General features: G+C 52.5%; 1 protein-coding gene across 2 annotated transcripts; it reads right to left on the reverse strand.

Moving 5' to 3' along the window:
* Positions 1 to 8,169: 8,169 nt before the first annotated feature.
* PHETA1 (PH domain containing endocytic trafficking adaptor 1) lies at positions 8,170 to 15,531 on the reverse strand. Of its 2 annotated transcripts, XM_027956510.3 has the most exons (4): positions 15,303 to 15,531; positions 13,923 to 14,005; positions 12,689 to 12,833; positions 8,170 to 10,812 (listed from the first exon to the last, which is right to left on the reverse strand). In XM_027956510.3, exon 4 carries the CDS (start codon positions 10,794 to 10,796, stop codon positions 10,113 to 10,115), a length of 684 nt encoding a protein of 227 aa, XP_027812311.1. In that variant the 5' UTR covers positions 10,797 to 10,812; positions 12,689 to 12,833; positions 13,923 to 14,005; positions 15,303 to 15,531; the 3' UTR covers positions 8,170 to 10,112. The 2 variants fall into 2 exon arrangements, with proteins under 2 accessions (XP_027812311.1, XP_027812312.1); XM_027956511.3 differs by lacking the exon at positions 13,923 to 14,005.
* Between the last annotated feature and the right edge of the window lie 1,781 nt (positions 15,532 to 17,312).

A 17,312-nucleotide genomic window follows, 5' to 3' on the forward strand; every position in this document is an offset into this window, starting at 1 on the left:
ATTTCATTGTATATATGCGCCACAGTTTCTTTATCTAGTCATCTGTTGGACATTTAGGTTGTTCCCATGTCTTGGCTATTGTAAACAGCATTGCAACAAACACTGGAGTGCTTGTACCCATTTGAACCATGTTTTTCTCTGGATATATGCCCAGGAGTGGGATTGCTGGATAATGTGGTAGCTCTGTTTTTTAGTTTCTTAAGGAATCTCCATACCGTTCTTCATAGTGGCTGCACCAATTTACATTCCCACCAACAGTGTAGGAAGGTTCCCTTTTCTCCACACTCTCTGCAGCATTTATTATTTGTAGACTTTTTGATGATGGCCATTCTGACTGGTGTGAGGTGATATCTCCTTGTAGTTTTGATTTGCATTTTCCCAATAATTAGTGACATTGAGCATCTTTTCACGTGCCTGTTGGCCATCTGTACGTCTTCTTTGGAGAAATATCTACTTAGGTCTTCTGCCCATGTTTTGATTGGGTTGTTTGTTTTTCTGATACTGAACTGTATGAGCTGTTTGTAAATTTTGGAAATTAATCCCTTGTTCGCAGATATTTCCTCCTGTGGGTTATCTTTTCATTTTGTTTATGGTTTCCTTTGTTATGCAAAAGCTTTTGAGTTTAATTAGGTCCCATTTGTTTATTTTTGTTTTTATTTCCATTACTCTAGGAGACAATTCAAAAAAGATATTGCTGTAATTTATGTCAGAGTGTTCTGCCTATGTCTTCTCTTAAGAGTTTTATAGTGTTTGGTCTTACACTTGGGTCTTTGATCCATTTTGAGTTTATTTTTGTGTATAGTGTTAAAGAATGTTCTAATTCCATTAAAACGCGTGGTTACTGGGCCGAGGTTCTAACATGACAACAGCTAGTTGAGGAGTGGCTGCCCCTGTTAGGACACGTGAGCGTCGTTTGCCTCTGTCCGTACCTGTGCCAGCCGCCTGGGCCCAGTGGGCATCTCAGCCGGTGACTGTGCTGTGGGCTCCAACAGAGGAAGGTGGAAGGACTGGAACCCACTTTCCACTCATTGCAACAGGTGGAAGCTGGTTAGATGCTGGGTCTAGATCTGAGGAGCCAAGACTGTGCCCTGCCCCAGTTAGAGGCCACAGGCCATGGCCCTGAGACCAGTCAGTATATCAGCTGTGCCCACCTCAGTGGAGTGTGTGAGTGGCAGGTGCCTCCGGCTTCCTGATGAAAAAATACCACGAGGGGCTCCCTGGTCACCAACACAGCAGTGCCTGTGTCCTAGCTGTATAACTAGGGCCTCAGTCTCCTCATCTGTAAAATGGGGGTATCACAGCAGCCAACTCAAAAGATCATTATCAGAAATAACGATGTGTAAGCACATAAGACAGTGTGTGGCACGTAAGGGCTCAGTACTACTTACTGTTTTCATGAGCGGGGGTTGGGTTCCTTCACCCCGTGATGGTGAGTCTCTATGCGTCAAGCTGCAGGAGGTTTGTTATTTTCCTCAACCAGTAATGTCAGGTGAGTTTCCAAAGTAGCACTGAATATTACTCACCCAGGAGGCAAGGGCACGTGGCATCCCAAGACAGACCTTTCCTCTTTGTCTGGAAACCTTCTGATCATCCCAGTTTTTCCACACATCCTTGCAGGGAGAATTAAATGATTAGTGACCTCCCCCTTGGTTAGGATAATTAATTGCTCCGAAGTAAAGCGAAGGACAGGCCTCGTGGACACTTTGTTTGCAGCTCTGGAGGTCAGAAGTCAGAAATCCCCACAGTGTGGCAGCAGGGGTGGAGAGGGGGGCAGGGTGGAGGGGGAAGCCTCACCTGATGGCACACAAGCGACCTGAGAGCCTGTGGGAGTCAGTGCCCTTGGGGTCTGGGAACCAGAGCTCCCGCCAGACAATTAGCTTTGGTGTGGACACTGTGTTTGCAGTTGCTACCCATCTGGAGTGGAAAATTCAGCAGAAACACAGAATGTGGAGTTCTGAACTAAGGACCATGGGAAAGCAGGAGTGGAGAGCGCAGGGAGAAACGAGAGGGCAGAGAAGGCCTTGCAGGCAGAGGCAGGTTTAGATCAGGGGACAGAGGAGAGGAGAGAGTTGAGCTGGGGGGCGGTTTGGTGACAGTTCATTCAGGTAATAAGTTTGGATTGAGTACCTGCTGTGTGCTTAGTGCTTAAATGGTGGAAACACCATGAGAGCATGAGCAGTGGGGTCCAGGAAGTCTTCCTGGAGGAGGAGGCATCTCAGCTGACCCCTGAAAGACAATTGGAGTTGGAAGAGAAGCATAAGAGGCGGGCAGAAGGAATAGTTGGCAAGACATGGGACAGGGGATAAGGGAAACAAAAGCAAAGGAGGCTGGAATTTGAGGTGAGGATAGAGAGAGGAAGAGGGACAAGGTAAGATCTTGAAGCCCCCCGGGGCATGCTGGGAAATAGGCCTTTCTCTTGAGGGTACTGAGGAGCCATGGGCTGTATGAGGCAGTGCTACAGTCAGACTTGCACTTCCAGGTTAGGCGCTTCCATCTGCCAGGGGAGATGGCAGGGCCCACTCCCAGTGCCAGCCTGACCTCAGGTTTCTGCAGCCCTTGTTTCCCACTTCATCTTCCTCTTCCCACCTCCTGTTCCTCCTAGTTGAGCTGCTCTGTTGGGCCAGCAGCCCCACTTCCTATCACCTCCTGGTGAATGAGAAAGCCAGACTGTACCTGGTTGTTTGGACCATGCAGTTGGCATGACTTTTCTAGAAATCACTCTCAAGGCCAAGAGTTCCACAGCTCAGGTATTGAGTGTGTGCTGCTTCGCAGGTACCCAGAGGGTAGAGCCACCCCTCCAAACCCTAGAGCAGTAGGAACCACCCTTGGTCAATAGTGGGAGGGGTAAAACAGTTAATCTCTTTAACGGTCTGTGACATTCTCCAGCCCCCTAGGGTATGAAAGTGAAAGTGAAGTCGCTCAGTGGTGTCCGACTCTTTGCAACCCCATAGACTGTAGCCTACCAGGCTCCTCAGTCCACGGAATTTTCCAGGCAAGAGTACTGGAGTGGGTTGCCATTTCCTTCTCCAGGGGATCTTCCCAACCCAGGGATCAAACCGGGTCTCCTGCACTGCAGGCAGACGCTTTACCATCTGAGCCACCAGGGAATCCCTAGGGTATAGTTATTGATAAAAAAGCAATGGCTTTGAAATCATCCTCGCCTGGATTAAACTCTATTATTAGGTGACCTGAGGACCCTATAATGACTCAGTTTCCTTATCTGCAAAATGGACAGGATCATAATAGTATCTACCTGTATTTGTTGTCTCTTCAGTTTAGTTCAGTCGCTCGGTCATGTCCAACTCTTTGCAACCCCATGAATCGCAGCACGCCAGGCCTCCCTGTCCATCACCAACTCCCGGAGTTCACTCAGACTCACGTCCATCGAGTCAGTGATGCCATCCAGCCATCTCATCCTCTGTCGTCCCCTTCTCCTCCTGCCCCCAATCCCTTCCAGCATCAGAGTCTTTTCCAATGAGTCAACTCTTCGCATGAGGTGGCCGAAGTACTGGAGTTTCAGCTTTAGCATCATTCCTTCCAGAGAAATCCCAGGGCTGATCTCCTTCAGAATGGACTAGTTGGATCTCCTTGCAGTCCAAGGGACTCTCAAGAGTTTTCTCCAACACCACAGTTCAAAGCATCAATTCTTCGGCGCTCAGCTTTCTTCACAGTCCAACTCTCACATCCATACATGACCACTGGAAAAACCATAGCCTTGACTATACAGACCTTTGTTGGCAAAGTAATGTCTCTGCTTTTGAATATGCTATCTAGGTTGGTCATAACTTTTCTTCCAAGGAGTAAGCGTCTTTTAATTTCATGGCTGCAGTCACCATCTCCAGTGATTCTGGAGCCCCAAAAAATAAAGTCTGACACTGTTTCCACTGTTTCCCCATCTATTTCCCATGAAGTGATGGGACCAGATGCCATGATCTTCATTTTCTGAATGTTGAGCTTTAAGCCAACTTTTTCACTTTCCACTTTCACTTTCATCAAGAGGCTTTTTAGTTCCTCTTCACTTTCTGCCATAAGGGTGGTGTCATCTGCATATCTGAGGTTATTGATATTTCTCCCGGCAATCTTGATTCCAGCTTGTGCTTCTTCCGGTCCAGCATTTCTCATGATGTACTCTGCATATAAGTTAAATAAGCAGGGTGACAATATACAGCCTTGACATACTCCTTTTCCTATTTGGAACCAGTCTGTCTATGGCCATACCACCCTGAAGGTACCCAATCTCGTCTGTTGTCTCTTACTAACAACCAAAACTTAGTGGCTTAAAATAACAAACATTTATCTCACATTCTCTGTGGGTCAGGAATTTGGGAGTGGCTTCACTGGGTGGTTTTGGCTCCTTGGTCTCTCCTGAGGTTACAGTTAAAGCTTCAGATGGCTGCAGTCATCTGAAGGCTGTTCTGGGGCTAGAGAATCCACTTGCAGGAAGGTACACTCAGATGGTGAGTCAACAGGTGCTAGCCCTCACTTGGGCATTGCAGTTCCTCTGCACGTGGCCCTTTGCAGGGGCTGCTTGAGTGCCCTCACAACATGCCAGCTGAGAGTGAGCCAGGCAGAGGTTGGAGTGTCTCTTTTTACTGCCTGGACTTGGAAGCCCCACTGTCCCTTCCGTAGTATCCTCTCAGCTACACAGGTTTGCCGTTATTCATCGTGGAAAGGGACCTCACAAGGGTGTGCACCCTGAGAGACAAGGATCAGCAGGGGCCCTCAGAGAGGCTGCCTACCATCCTGCCTTATAAGTTTCTTTGAAGATCAAATGAACATTTCTTAAGCTGTGGTTCTAAAATCCCTTGTTTTCTACTCAAAGTGCAGATTCCTAGGTCCTGCTGCAACCTCCTGATCCCAAATTCCTGTAGCCAGGGCCCAGGAATCTGCATTTTAATGAACCACACCCACATCCTCCCGCCACCCCCCAGTTGACTCAGACATCATAGATCTTAGTAAATGGGAGGCAGTTCTAATTCATTTTGTGTGTCAGGCCCTACAAGATGCTGGGTATCAGGGCGTAGTCAGTAACTGTTGAGTTGAAAGAAATCATGATCCACTTAAAGGTGTGCAATTTATTGGGAAGATCCAGAGTAAACCTTGGGAAACCAGAGGCAAGAAATTCAGCCAGGTTTCAGGACACTAATCTTGAGCCATTCTGTTCTCTGCCTAAGGCCACCTCATATCCAACTTGGTCTGTCATACCCACCTATTCAAAATTCCTAGGACCCTGATTGGTTCAGCTGGTATCTCAGGACCAACTCCTGCCCAAGCAGCTGTAGTCAGGATCACATGAGCTGAATGGGCATGGGAGGCAATATATTTTTTTTAACTGTGCTCGGTCTTCATTGCCACACGCATGCTTTCTCTAGTTGCTGTGCCCAGACTTGCTTGTGGTTGCCCCAGAGCATGTGGGATCTTAGTTCCCTGGCCAGGGATCGAACCTGCATCCTCTGCATTGCAGGACTGATCCTTAACCGCTGGACCACCAGGGAAGTCCCGGGAGGCAATTTTGGACGTATGTGTGCTGGGCACTGTACCAGGCCTCAGGGGTACATGGGAGGCAGACCTGTCCCTACTCTCTAAGGAGCTGCAGTTTGGGGGCCCTGAGTGCACTGCCCCGCCATTCCTTGGCCCCATCACTAGAGAAACAATGGCAACAGAGGCCCTGGACAATGAGGAGAGGGCAATGGCAGCAGCCCAGGTGCTCAGAGCTGCACCTGGCAAGAAGAGACGCAGCCGTGGTCCCAAGCACAGGCAGACCAAGCCACGGCAGCTCTGAGCCCTCTGTCAGGAGTAGGCATCCGTTTCAAAACCCTAAGTAAAAAGTAGTTCATGGGCTCACCTTTAAAGTCTTGATCAGAAAATGCAAAACCTGCAGCTGGACTCAAGCAGTCTCTCGTTGTACTGCCGTGGGAGTGTTATTTTGGATGCTGCAATCTTAGAAATTGGGATGAGTAGCAGGGCCTTTAACAAACTCTGCGTAAGGTGATCTGGGGAGGGGTGGTGGGGAGCTGGGCGCTGGACAGTTGGCTCCAGACCTAGCCAGAGTAGAGACAAAACAGCCCTGTTAAGGAAGATAAAAGACACTGGGCCAGAAGTGGGGGGAGGGAAGGACTATTCATTGCATATTTGTTCACTTGGAAGAGGAGAGATAAAAGGCATCCAGGGAAAGGATGAGGGGGAAAAGTGGCCCTTTTCCTCTCCCAGAGAATCCCACTCTAGCCATAACCTTCACCCCAGTGAGCTGACAACATCCTTTCTGGGGCTGGCTACCCAGAGCCATGTTCCTTAAAAGGAGAAGCTGCGATCACTCAAGCTATCCATTAGGAAGCCTCTGACTACAAATAACGAAAAAGCCCCTCTCCCAAAGTTTTAAACATTTATTACCTCAAACAACAAGACTTCTAGAAAAAGGGTGGCTTCTTGGGTCCATGATTCAGTGCTTCGGGGCTATTTTCAATGTGCACTAAACTCAGCAGAGCATCTTTTCCTTAACGTGACCTACTTCACGATCACAAGATGGCTGCCATGGCTCCAGGTTTCAGACATAGCTTACTCCCAGAGCTCTTTGTGTCTTTTTAGAAGCAAGAACACCCTTCCACTCACATCTCATTGGCCAAAATGGGGTCACACAGCCATTCTTTAACATCTATATACACGAAAAGTGATCACCACCACAAATCTAGTTGTCATCCATCACCATACCTTTGGCCTCTTCACTCATTTCACCTACCGCCCCAACACACAGCCATTCTTTAGCAGGTCAGGTTTAGCCAGTGCCTGCAAATCAAATGGGAGCAGCCCAACTGAGAGAATTTGACTAATCATTTAGGGAGGATGGATGTTGGGCAGGGAGCCATAACTTTGACCTGATTGCCCTCCTTAAGGTTCTCATCCTCTGCCCCCAGGCAGCTTCTCAGAATATTCCTTCTGAACACAGACAATATCCCCCAAAGACTGTGGCAGTGAAGACGACTTCCTCAACTTTGCCACGGTCCTGGGTTGTTGTGGTCTTCCTTAGGCATGTGCCATGCACAGCTCCCCTGAGTCAAAAGGAAACATGGTCAGCAGGTGGACACTGAGTGACTTGTCACCCCTTCCACTCTTTGGCTCCATGGAAATGTTCCTGAGAAGCCTGCAGGTGAGGGCTTCCCTCCCTGGGACCCTCCCTCTTGGAGCCGTCTCTCCTGCTGTTTCCTCCGTTCTGTGCCCCAGGCCCTGCAGTGGCTGTGGTCACAAATGCCACAGGCAGCATCCTGACTCAGCCCCCATCTGTCAGCTGTGGTACCAGGAAGGAATTGCTCAGCACATCCTGGATGCTCATGAGTAGTATGATTCCCTGACCCTAGTATCTTTTTTGTTCTTTGAACTTGCTCTGCAGACCGAGGACTGCAGGTTACTCATCCTAAGCCACATTTTCCTGGATGCACGTGATTTTTCCAGATTGTCAAGAGGCATGTGACCCAGCTCTGAATCCATGTTAAAAGGACCTAAGGGCTAGTCTATCATGCTGGATGACCTTGGGCCAGCCCCTTCCCATCTGTGAATCCCCCATCAGCCCAGCAACCATACAGATAACAGATACAGATACACAGCATAAACCGGGCCGCCATCCGCCCTTTGTTCACAGCAGACATCACTGGTCAGTCACAGGCTATTTCCCTCTGAATTAGCACTGGTACCAGAATCCTCCTCCCTCTGGGCCCTGATCAGTGAGGAGAGCCAGGTGTGGCTCTCCCCTTTGGGGGTCCCTCCCAGTTGTCAGGCCTTCAGCCCACAGTTGACCCTCTTTCTAAAGCTCACCATTATCCCCTGCCGCCTTCTGCCTTCCTCTCTGAAAAGGAACTTGGGGACTCCATTGCCTCATGTTCCTCTCAAAGACTCTTGTCTTCTTCCACAGGCTTCCGGAGGTTTACATCCCTTCTCTGATACTTTTGAGCTGTGTGAACCTGGCTGATTTCTTAATCTCTCTGAGCCAGTTTCCTCATCTGTAAAAGGGGGCCAGTATCTGCCATAAGAGGTGGTAAGAATGTTCCTGACAGAGCATCAGCCAGGGAGCACTCAGCACACACTCGCCACTTCTCTTGTAGGGCTTGCTCCTGGCTCTGCCAGGCCAATCAATCCAGGGATTAGATGGGGCAAAAAAAGAGAAAATATCACCAGACATTACTTGATAAACTTTTTATTTCATTTTAGCCTCTATTTCCCTCTCCCAGGATGCCTGATATCTCTCCCCTGCCCAACTCTGGAGGCAGCCTGACCCCATGTTGGGCTTTGGGGGTGGTGGTGGGGAGATTGTACCTTTAGAGCTTGTAAACCTACACCAGGACTGGAGCCAACGCCTTACCACACCTGGGTCTGGCCAGGACATGGGCACCTAACAGTTCCTAACACCCCCTGAGACCCCAGAGCCTATAGACTAGAGCTGCCAACCCCGCCCACCACTCAGGACTTGGGGAAGAGGGGATGGGAAGCGTACCAAGACCCCTAGAGGCACCTGCAGATGAGCAGGGCTCGCCAGGGAGAAGGCAAAGAGCCAGGTGAGATTCTTGAGGTTCCTTTGTCCTCAGCCAAGGCTCCTTGCCCACCCCTCCCCCCGGGGCAGTGCCAACTACCCCCCACCGCCACTAGCCAAGCCCAGAACCAGGGCACCCTATCCCTTCACCAGCCAACAAGAAACAAAAAGTGAAAATACCAAACTTTGTTGCTAGGAGAGAAAAAGACACCCTGAAGTATTAAAAAGTAAATTAAAACTGAAACTCCAGTCAGCTGAGCCAGCAGTGAGCTGGAGATTGCAGACACACAGACAGCACCCATTCTTTTCCAAGCCCCAAGGTCTCCAAAGGCAGAGGAAAGGGGCCAAGGGCCGAGTCAGTGTCACCAAGAGGGAGCCTCTGGAGAAATAAAGATTAGGGCAGAGGTGTCCTCAGGGGGTCCTGACTTTGAGGCACTGAGGACTGTAAATATGACCCAGCTTGAGGGCCAGGGGTGTCCCAGCCCCCAGAGATTCTCCCTGGATAAAGAATGGCCACTGTGGTGAGTGAATAACAGTAAAACCAGAAGTTGGGCGAGAGGCAAAGCAAGACCTGATCTCCCTCAGAATACTGTTGGGTGAGAGTGGGGCTGAGTGGAGCACAGAGACAGGCTGTGATGGTGGAAGAGGGTTCTGGAAGCCAGACATGGTTTGGCAGCTGCTGCTTTGCCCCTATCAGATTGGCATCTGGACCCTTTCTGGGCTGTGAGTCAGCTCATGGCCCCTCCCCGCCAGAAGCACCTGCTGGTCAGCTCAGGCCACAGCTGCCTGGTCCAGGACTGGACAAGGTCAGGTGGGCTCCTGTGAGGCACCACCCCAGGCCAGGGGTTGGAGAGCTGGCTCTGGGAGAAGATAGAGGATGTGGTTAAGGAGTGTTGGGAGAGGGTGAGAGCTGCCACAGGCACACAGACATGGCCCAAGGCCAGAGGGTCTACTGCCCTGGGGCATCACCCCAAGGCCTGGCTGAGGCTCTAGGAATAGTCCTGCCTGGGCCTCACTCCAGGCCAGAAGCCCAGTGCGTGCATACATGAAAACCCACACTGGTGCTGCCTTTCTGCACCTGCTGCTTATGGAGGCAGGAAGGTGGCTGGGAGCCAGGCAGCTCCTCCAGCAGGCCTTGGAGGAAAAGGAGGTCAGGCGCAGGTGTGGTGTAGCACAGCCCAGCCTCCTGACCACGTGGGGCCCAGTCTGGAGCAGTGCTGACTGCTCATGTGCCTTCCAGCCCATAGAGCCTCGCAGGTCCCAGTTGCCCCTGCCGAGTCCTGTCGCCAGCAACAAACCTCTGCTCGGTGATTCAGGACAGGCGACCAAGGCACCTGCTGGGCTGGATTTGGGGCTACAGCTCCCACAAAACCAGCTCTCTGGCTGCTTGAGGATCACCTAGGGCCTGGATCCTCCTGAGAATTGGGCACGGTGGCCTCCTCAAGGCTAGGCTGTCTCTGAATTACAGAGGTCCCAAAGCATCCCTCAGAACCTAGCATCTTCTTAGCGCCTTGAGTTCCTGAAGGCAGACCCGGCAGGGACCTCAGGGCTGACCCCGATGGCGATTTCCCTCATGACCAGGTCCCCCAGCTTCTCAGGGCTGGGCCTGGCTGCTGAGCCACTGGCTCCTCAGCGCCCTGACCTCCTGTCCGTACCACTCGTGCAGCTGCGCGAAGGAGGCGGAATCTAGAGGCCCGTTGGGCGCCGAGGCCCGCCGGCGGGGCGGCAGTGGCGGGGGCTCGGGGCCGGGCCGGGAGCCAGGGTTGGCCCTGACAGGGGCGGAGGCGGCGGGGGTCTCGGCGCTCCAGACGGCACAGCCGTTCTCCTTGGACGGGAGCGGCGGAAGCGCGCGGGGCCGGTGGGCGGGGGGTGGGCCGCCGCCCGCGCGCACGGCCGCCAGCTGCTGCTCCAGCTCACGCACCACCAGCCGCAGGTAGTCGAAGCTGGCCCGCGACAGCGCCTTCACCCAGCCCTCCATGGCGGCCTGGCTCTCGGCCGCCAGCACGTAGGTGCGGGCCCGCGACCCGGCGAAGCGCACGGCGAAGGCGAACTCCTCGGCGGCCTCCACCAGCTCCACGGTGCAGCCCTCCAGGATGATGACGCCCACGGGCTCGCGGCTGGCCGCGTCCTCGAAGTAGAAGAGCATGTTGCCGCGCAGCACGAACCAGCGGCGGTGGTAGGCCGCGTGCCGGCCGCCCTTCTTGTACAGGAAGCCCGCGTTGTCGGCCGGGGTGTCGCAGGTGGCGTAGAAGGCCAGGCTGCGCTCGTTCAGCTTCATGGCGCGCGCTCGGGACCTGTCCCCACACCGGGGCAGCAGTTATTCATGCGGCCGCCGCCTCAGGTGACCTCACACAACCCTGGCTGCCACAGCACTCACCAACCCCCCGCCCCCCATTTCACAGATGAGGAAACTGAGGCTCAAAGAGCAGACGCGGCCTGCCCGGCTCACACAGCTCTTCAGGAGCAGAAAGTGGACTCGAACCCGGGTCTGACTGGCCCCAGAAGTCAGGCTGGTCAACTCTCCTGCCATCCTACCTCCCCCAAATGATGGTGAGGATTCTTAGGGCATTTTATATATATGAACACATTTAATCTCGAAACAAACTTCAGGTGGCCGGACTAGCCTTACCCGTTTGCCAGGTGGGGAAACAAAGTACAGAGAGGTTAGCCCACTGGCCCAAGGCCACAAAGCAAGTTGGGCCGAGACCTGAAATCCAAACCCAGGCCTCAGTTTCAGGCACTGCTAATTCTATCACCCCTGGGTACCAGGCCAGCTGACCTTTTGTGGTCAGATTCCATCTCTGCTGATGTCAGCTTTGATTTGCTCTTCCATGAAATAGGGATATGAACAGAATCTATTTCAGAGGACAGTAGGGACTTCATTCATCAAACATTTATTAAGCACCTATTGTGTGCCAGGCACTGTTCTAGGCATTAGGTATAGAACAATAAACAAGACGGAGAGGGTCGCTGCCCTCCTGGTGCTGATACGCCACTGGCAGGCGAAGGGAGTAGTCAATTAACAAACAGGTGAGGTACGTCTGTCAGATGCACTTAAGTGGTGTGGAAAATATAAGACAGGGAGGGGAGCTCAGAAGTATTAAGAACAAGAGGAGGGTTTGATTTTAAAAGAAAAGCTGTACTGAGAAGGTGACATTTGAGCAGAGGCCTGAAGGAGGTGAGGGACTGAGCCCCTGGGGCATGCCAGGCAGAGGGAACAGCAAGTGCAAAGGCCCTGAGGTAGGAAGCTGCTAGTGTGCTTGAGGTTGTTGGTGAGGCTGGAGCAGAGTGAGGAAGGGGAGAGGCAGGGGATGCAGTCAGAGTGGCAAAAAAGATTGTTACAAAATCCAGACAAAGGGCCCAGGACTTGGTTCACTCTTACAAGTGAGAGAGGCTGGAGGGAGAGCACTGTGCACCCATTTACAGCAGAGGAGTCTAACTCTCTGCACTTGGCCACAGTGATTTTACTACTCCCCCCCAAGGAGTATACGATGGCCAGGTAGGACTTAGGTGGCATGAGTCTCCAGTGTGGCTACACCCTCCCTTGGGGTTTTCCATGGCCACGCTACAAATCCATCTTGCGCTCCTGCTTCAAAACCTCCCTCTATGAGCGACAGTGGCCACACTGTTCAAGAAGCAAAGTATATAAAGTTGCTGGAGTGCAGTAGGTGCTCAGTTAATGTTTGTTCCCCAGTGGGTAGTGCCTTACTCAGGACCTGGAGGAATGAGGCTTTCCCGGAAAGGAGGCTCTCTCTCCTCTGGCTCAGCCGGAGTAGCCGGCTACAGTGGGGCCCAGACAGGCGACCTCACCCAGGGCAGAGGAGGCAGTTGCTCCATCCCCAATCCACCTCATCTCACCAGCCTACACAGTCAAGAAGGGCTTCCTGGAAGAGGCAACATGAGCCATGATCTAGTGCTGATTATCAGCCTGTCCCAACCTAGTAGTTGATCTGACCAAGGCCACGGCCCCTGAATACTCAAGGTGTTTAATCTCTGCTCTGCCTCCCTGAGCTATGTGACTTCTGACTTAGGCCTCCCCTCTCTTAAGCTTCAGTTTCTTTCTCTGCAAAGTGGGAGGGATTCCTCCCAACTCCCCAGCAAGGCCCATGTGGAACCCAGCCCCATTTCACACAGGAACCACCCACCGTACTCACCCCATTTCCCTCCTACCTCTCAGGCCACAGCTCTCTTCCCTGCTCTCTGCCCAGTTCTGGTTTTGACTTGCTCTTCTTTGGGTTCAAATGTCAGCTCTGGAGTGTCTGACTTATGTGACCCTGGGCGAGCTTTAAGCCCCTCTGGGCCTCCATTTCCGCATCTGTAAAATTGAATAATAGCACCTAAGTCAGGGTTGTTGAGACGATGACACAATGGCCATGTAGAAGCACTGAGCATAGTGCCAGGCACAGTACGTGCTAAGCTCTGGTAGCTGGTGATGTTCTCAGCCGCCCCAAGTGCTCCCCTCGGTGCTGTCTTGGTGAAAGGCTCTTGGATTCCCTCCACCTCCACATCTGGTCACTCATCAGGTCACCTTGATCCCCCCTCCACCCTCTTCCAAATCAGGGGCCTACTCTCTGCTCACTGCCGTGTCCCATTCTAGCTCCCCCGCACCCCCACCATCGTGGCTTGCCTGGACAGCTACAGTAGCCTCTTCACTGGTCTCCCTGCCTCCACCGATGCCTGTTCCTTATTGGTGTTCTTTAGGGTAAGATCCAGAGAAGGCACTGGCAACCCACTCCAGTACTCTTGCCTGGAAAATCCCATGGACGGAAGAGCCTGGTGGGCTGCAGTCCATGGGGTCGCTAAGAGTCGGGCACGACTGAGAGACTTCACTCTCACTTTTCACTTTCATGCATTGGAGAAGGAAATGGCAACCCACTCCAGTGTTCTTGGCTGGAGAATCCCAAGGCCAGGGGAACCTGGTAGGCTGCCGTCTATGGGGTCGCACAGAGTCGGACACGACTGAAGCAACTTAGCAGCAGCAGCAGCAGCAGGGTAAGATCTTAACTTCTTCCTAGGCCCCACCCCTGGCCCTGTGGAGGGATCCTATAAACTAAGCCCAATCACACCCCTCCCCCACTCTAAACCCACCCATGGCTCCCTCCCTGTCTCATAAAATCATTCTTCTCCAGGTCTTCCAGGTTCCCTTTCCCCCTCTTTCTCCCTCGCTCCAGCCACCTTGGCCTCCTTGCTGTTCCACAAACACAAACACACCAGGCATATTCCCATCTCACGGCTTTTGTCCTGGCTGTTCCTCTACCTGTTCCAGGTGGAGGGCCTTTCCCTTATCTTCAGATGGCCAAGTTTCAGCTTGAGCATCACCTCCTCAAGGAGGAGAAGGTATCTGTACACAAGAGAACCACCCCCCATCCCCACATCACTCTCCCACACCCCAGCCTGAAATTACCTGGGTCATTTTTGCCTGCTCTAGGAGGACAAAGATTCTTTGTCAGAATTCCAGTGCCTGGCATGTAGCTGGTGCTCAAAGACCTATAGAATGAGTCAAGCAATTATCTACTTAAACCTCTCAACGGCCCCAGGAGGAGTCTTTTCCTCATCCCACATTCACAGATGTGGGAGCTGAGACACAGAGAGCTTAAATAACTTGCCCAAAGGTACAATTCTGTGCATAGAGTGGCATGCTCTGGGCAGCCAGCCCAAGGCGGGAGAGTCTCACCAACCATTAAGGCCAAATGAAGAGCAATTTCCCTCACACTCAGCAGCTGCCCCCTTCCCCCTCCAACCCTGAGCCCAAGGTCACCAGCCAACACAGGACCCCTCTCTGCCCATGGCCTTGCCTCCTCCAGCCCAGCCAGGAAGGAAGTGAGGGGAAACAGCAGGGGCACAAGCTCCAGCCTCTGGGAGTGCCTGGTCCCCAGTTTATCTCCTCACACTCGTGCAGTTTTCCAAGAAGTTCAGAATCCACTGCGGGCACTGCTGCTGATTCAACAGTCCCGGGCCATGCAGGAAGCTAGAGGGGACCATCCCGGCCCCTCTCTGGTCCCCACGCCTTCTCCAATCCAGGCTTCATGGGCTTTGAGAACAAACACAGCCTCATGTATAAAATGAGTACATTAACAGCCATCCCTCTCGGAATTGAAAACATTAATTTTGAAGAGACAGCTTGCAAAATGCTGAGCAGGTAGTGAGCACACAGTCAGAAGCTATCCCAAGGGCAAATAATTAGCTCTCAGTCTCCAAGGACACAGATCGCCCAGAACCCAGGAGTCTGAGGACACTGAGGCTTGGCTTTTTTTTTTTTTTTTTGCCACTCATTGCAAGTAGAGAAGCCAGGTCCTGGGGTTGGATCCAACTGCCAGCAGTGGACATGCTGGAGAGGGTGTGGCAGGTACGGGCATGTGTTGAAGAACTTCTGTCCAGCGCTGCCCTGGGCAGGGGCCGCAAGGATGCCAGGACCACCACCCCAGGCCATTGCTCCTAGTTGCCCTCTTTCCTTTCGTGTGTGGTGTGTTCCTTAAAAGACAGCCTGAGCCCTGGATGAGGTCGGTGGCAGAATGTGGGAGCCAAGTGGAGCTCTCTAGTCCGCAGAGTTGCCTCAGCGGCCGAGGTCTTTTATGGGGCGGGAGGGTCACCGGCCAAGTTCGCCCCAGCAGCTGGAGTCCCTGACGGGAAAATTACCGCTGACTTGGAATCACAAAAGGACAGATCCACAGCAGAGGTCTCTCCAGACTGCTTAGGGGACCCCGAGGCCCACGGCGGCCCGAGCCCTGTCCCGCGTCCCTTGCAGATCCGCCCCAAGTTTCCCTCCGCGCCAGGCCGGCCTTACCTCGCGGCACGGCCTAGGGCGATGGCAGCAGCGGCGGGACCAGAGGCGTGGAGCCAGGGGGCGGCCGGGCCATGGCCCGGGACCCGCTCGGTTGTGGCGGCGGCCGCGGCGGTGCTTTGTCTCCCGGGCTGCCGAGCCGGCGCAGCCGCGGGAGAGCGCGGACCCGACAGAAGGAGGCGGAGGCAACCGGACCGTCCACGACCCGAAGGAGCTCCTCTTAACCCTTCCCAACCTCCCCGTGCCGGACCCGCCCCCACTTTCGTCCCTCGCTCCAGGATTGGACACCCGGATCCGGCACACACCCCCGGATTCGCCACGCCCTGTGGGCCCGCCCCCGGAACCACTCTTAAAGGAACAGCAACTGGTTTAGGAATTCCCAGTGTCCTATTCCGGGTAGAAGGTTAGAGCCCGGAGACTCAACGTGCTTCCAGGGCTTAGGTACAGGGGGCGGCGGATTGCTCTGGAAAAAGCCTCGGGGTCTTGAGCGGGACCGTTTGCTAAATAAAGCTCTAGGCTTGAGTGTTCAAACTCCTCCTTGGGTAGCAAATTTAACGCTCAGCTACATTTGGAAAATAACACTGCCGAAAACGTGTGATTTAATTTATTGAAAAAAAAGAAAAGTTGAATAGAACATTTCAGGCGTCAGGACAGTTAATATAGGACTATTCTATATAGACAGGATGAGTGACACCCCTACCCCTGGCCCCAGGTGAAGAAAAGTTCTGGAGTTAGGCAGCCGTGGGTTCAAATCCCCATCGGTTCAGTTCAGTTCATTTCACTCGCTCAGTCGTGTCCGACTCTTTGCGACCCCATGAATGGCAGCACGCCAGGCCTCCCTGTCCATCACCAACTCCCGGAGTTCACTCAGACTGTCCATCGAGTCAGTGATGCCATCCAGCCATCTCATCCTCTGTCGTCCCCTTCTCCTCCTGCCCCCAATCCCTCCCAGCATCAAAGTCTTTTCCAATGAGTCAACTCTTCGCATGAGGTGGCCAAAGTACTGGAGTTTCAGCTTTAGCATCATTCCTTCCAAAGAAATCCCAGGGCTGATCTCCTTCAGAATGGACTAGTTGGATCTCCTTGCAGTCCAAGGGACTCTCAAGAGTTTTCTCCAACACCACAGTTCAAAACCATCAATTCTTCAGCGCTCAGCCTTCTTCACAGTCCAACTCTGACAGCCATACATGACTACTGGAAAAACCATAGCCTTGACTAGACGGCAAAGTAATGTCTCTGCTTTTGAATATGCTATCTAGGTTGGTCATAACTTTTCTTCCAAGGAGTAAGCGTCTTTTAATTTCATGGCTGCAGTCAGCATCTGCAGTAAGTCACGTTTAATCACTGTGAGGCCTTAGAGAAATCCATATACTTCTCTAGCCCTCTGCTTCCTCATCCGTCCAGTAAAGACAGTCTTAGTATATCAAGTGCTTGGCACAGAGCAGATGCTCTCAACGAACAGGAATTACTGTTCCTTTTGTTCCATCCAAAGTAATACAGTTCCACTTCCCTAGAGCTCTCTGTACTTCCTGCCCTTGCTACCTCCTCCCCACCATTCGGGCTTCAATCACTGTCCAGTCCTAGCCTGAGAGCAGGAGAGAAACAGGATAGACCAGGATGAGCTATTCACACTGCAGCCTCTCACTAAGTGCCTGTGTGTGCCCAGGCACTGTGCCAGGTGCTGTTCCAAGTCAGTCAACAAACAAGATCTAGAAGTGATTCTCTCTAGGAAGACTGTAAGCCATGGTAGTGGTCTGGAAAGACTATGAGTGCAACTTAAACCAGGTTGTCAGGGTAAGCTTCTCTGAAGGTGTCCCAGGCAGAGGGAAGAGCAGGTGCCAAGGCCCTGGAGGTAGAACCATCTGGGAATATTTGTAGAACATCACTCCAACTCTCACTTCCTTCAGGTCTCTTTGGATCATGAAAATGATTTCGCTTTTACTCTAAGAGGAATGGAGGAGAGCCATGGGAGGGTTTTGAGCAGAGGAAAGACATGATCTTTCTCTTAGGTTC

Source organism: Ovis aries, chromosome 17 (assembly GCF_016772045.2).
Source record: "Ovis aries strain OAR_USU_Benz2616 breed Rambouillet chromosome 17, ARS-UI_Ramb_v3.0, whole genome shotgun sequence".
Taxonomy (NCBI): Eukaryota; Metazoa; Chordata; class Mammalia; order Artiodactyla; family Bovidae; genus Ovis; species Ovis aries.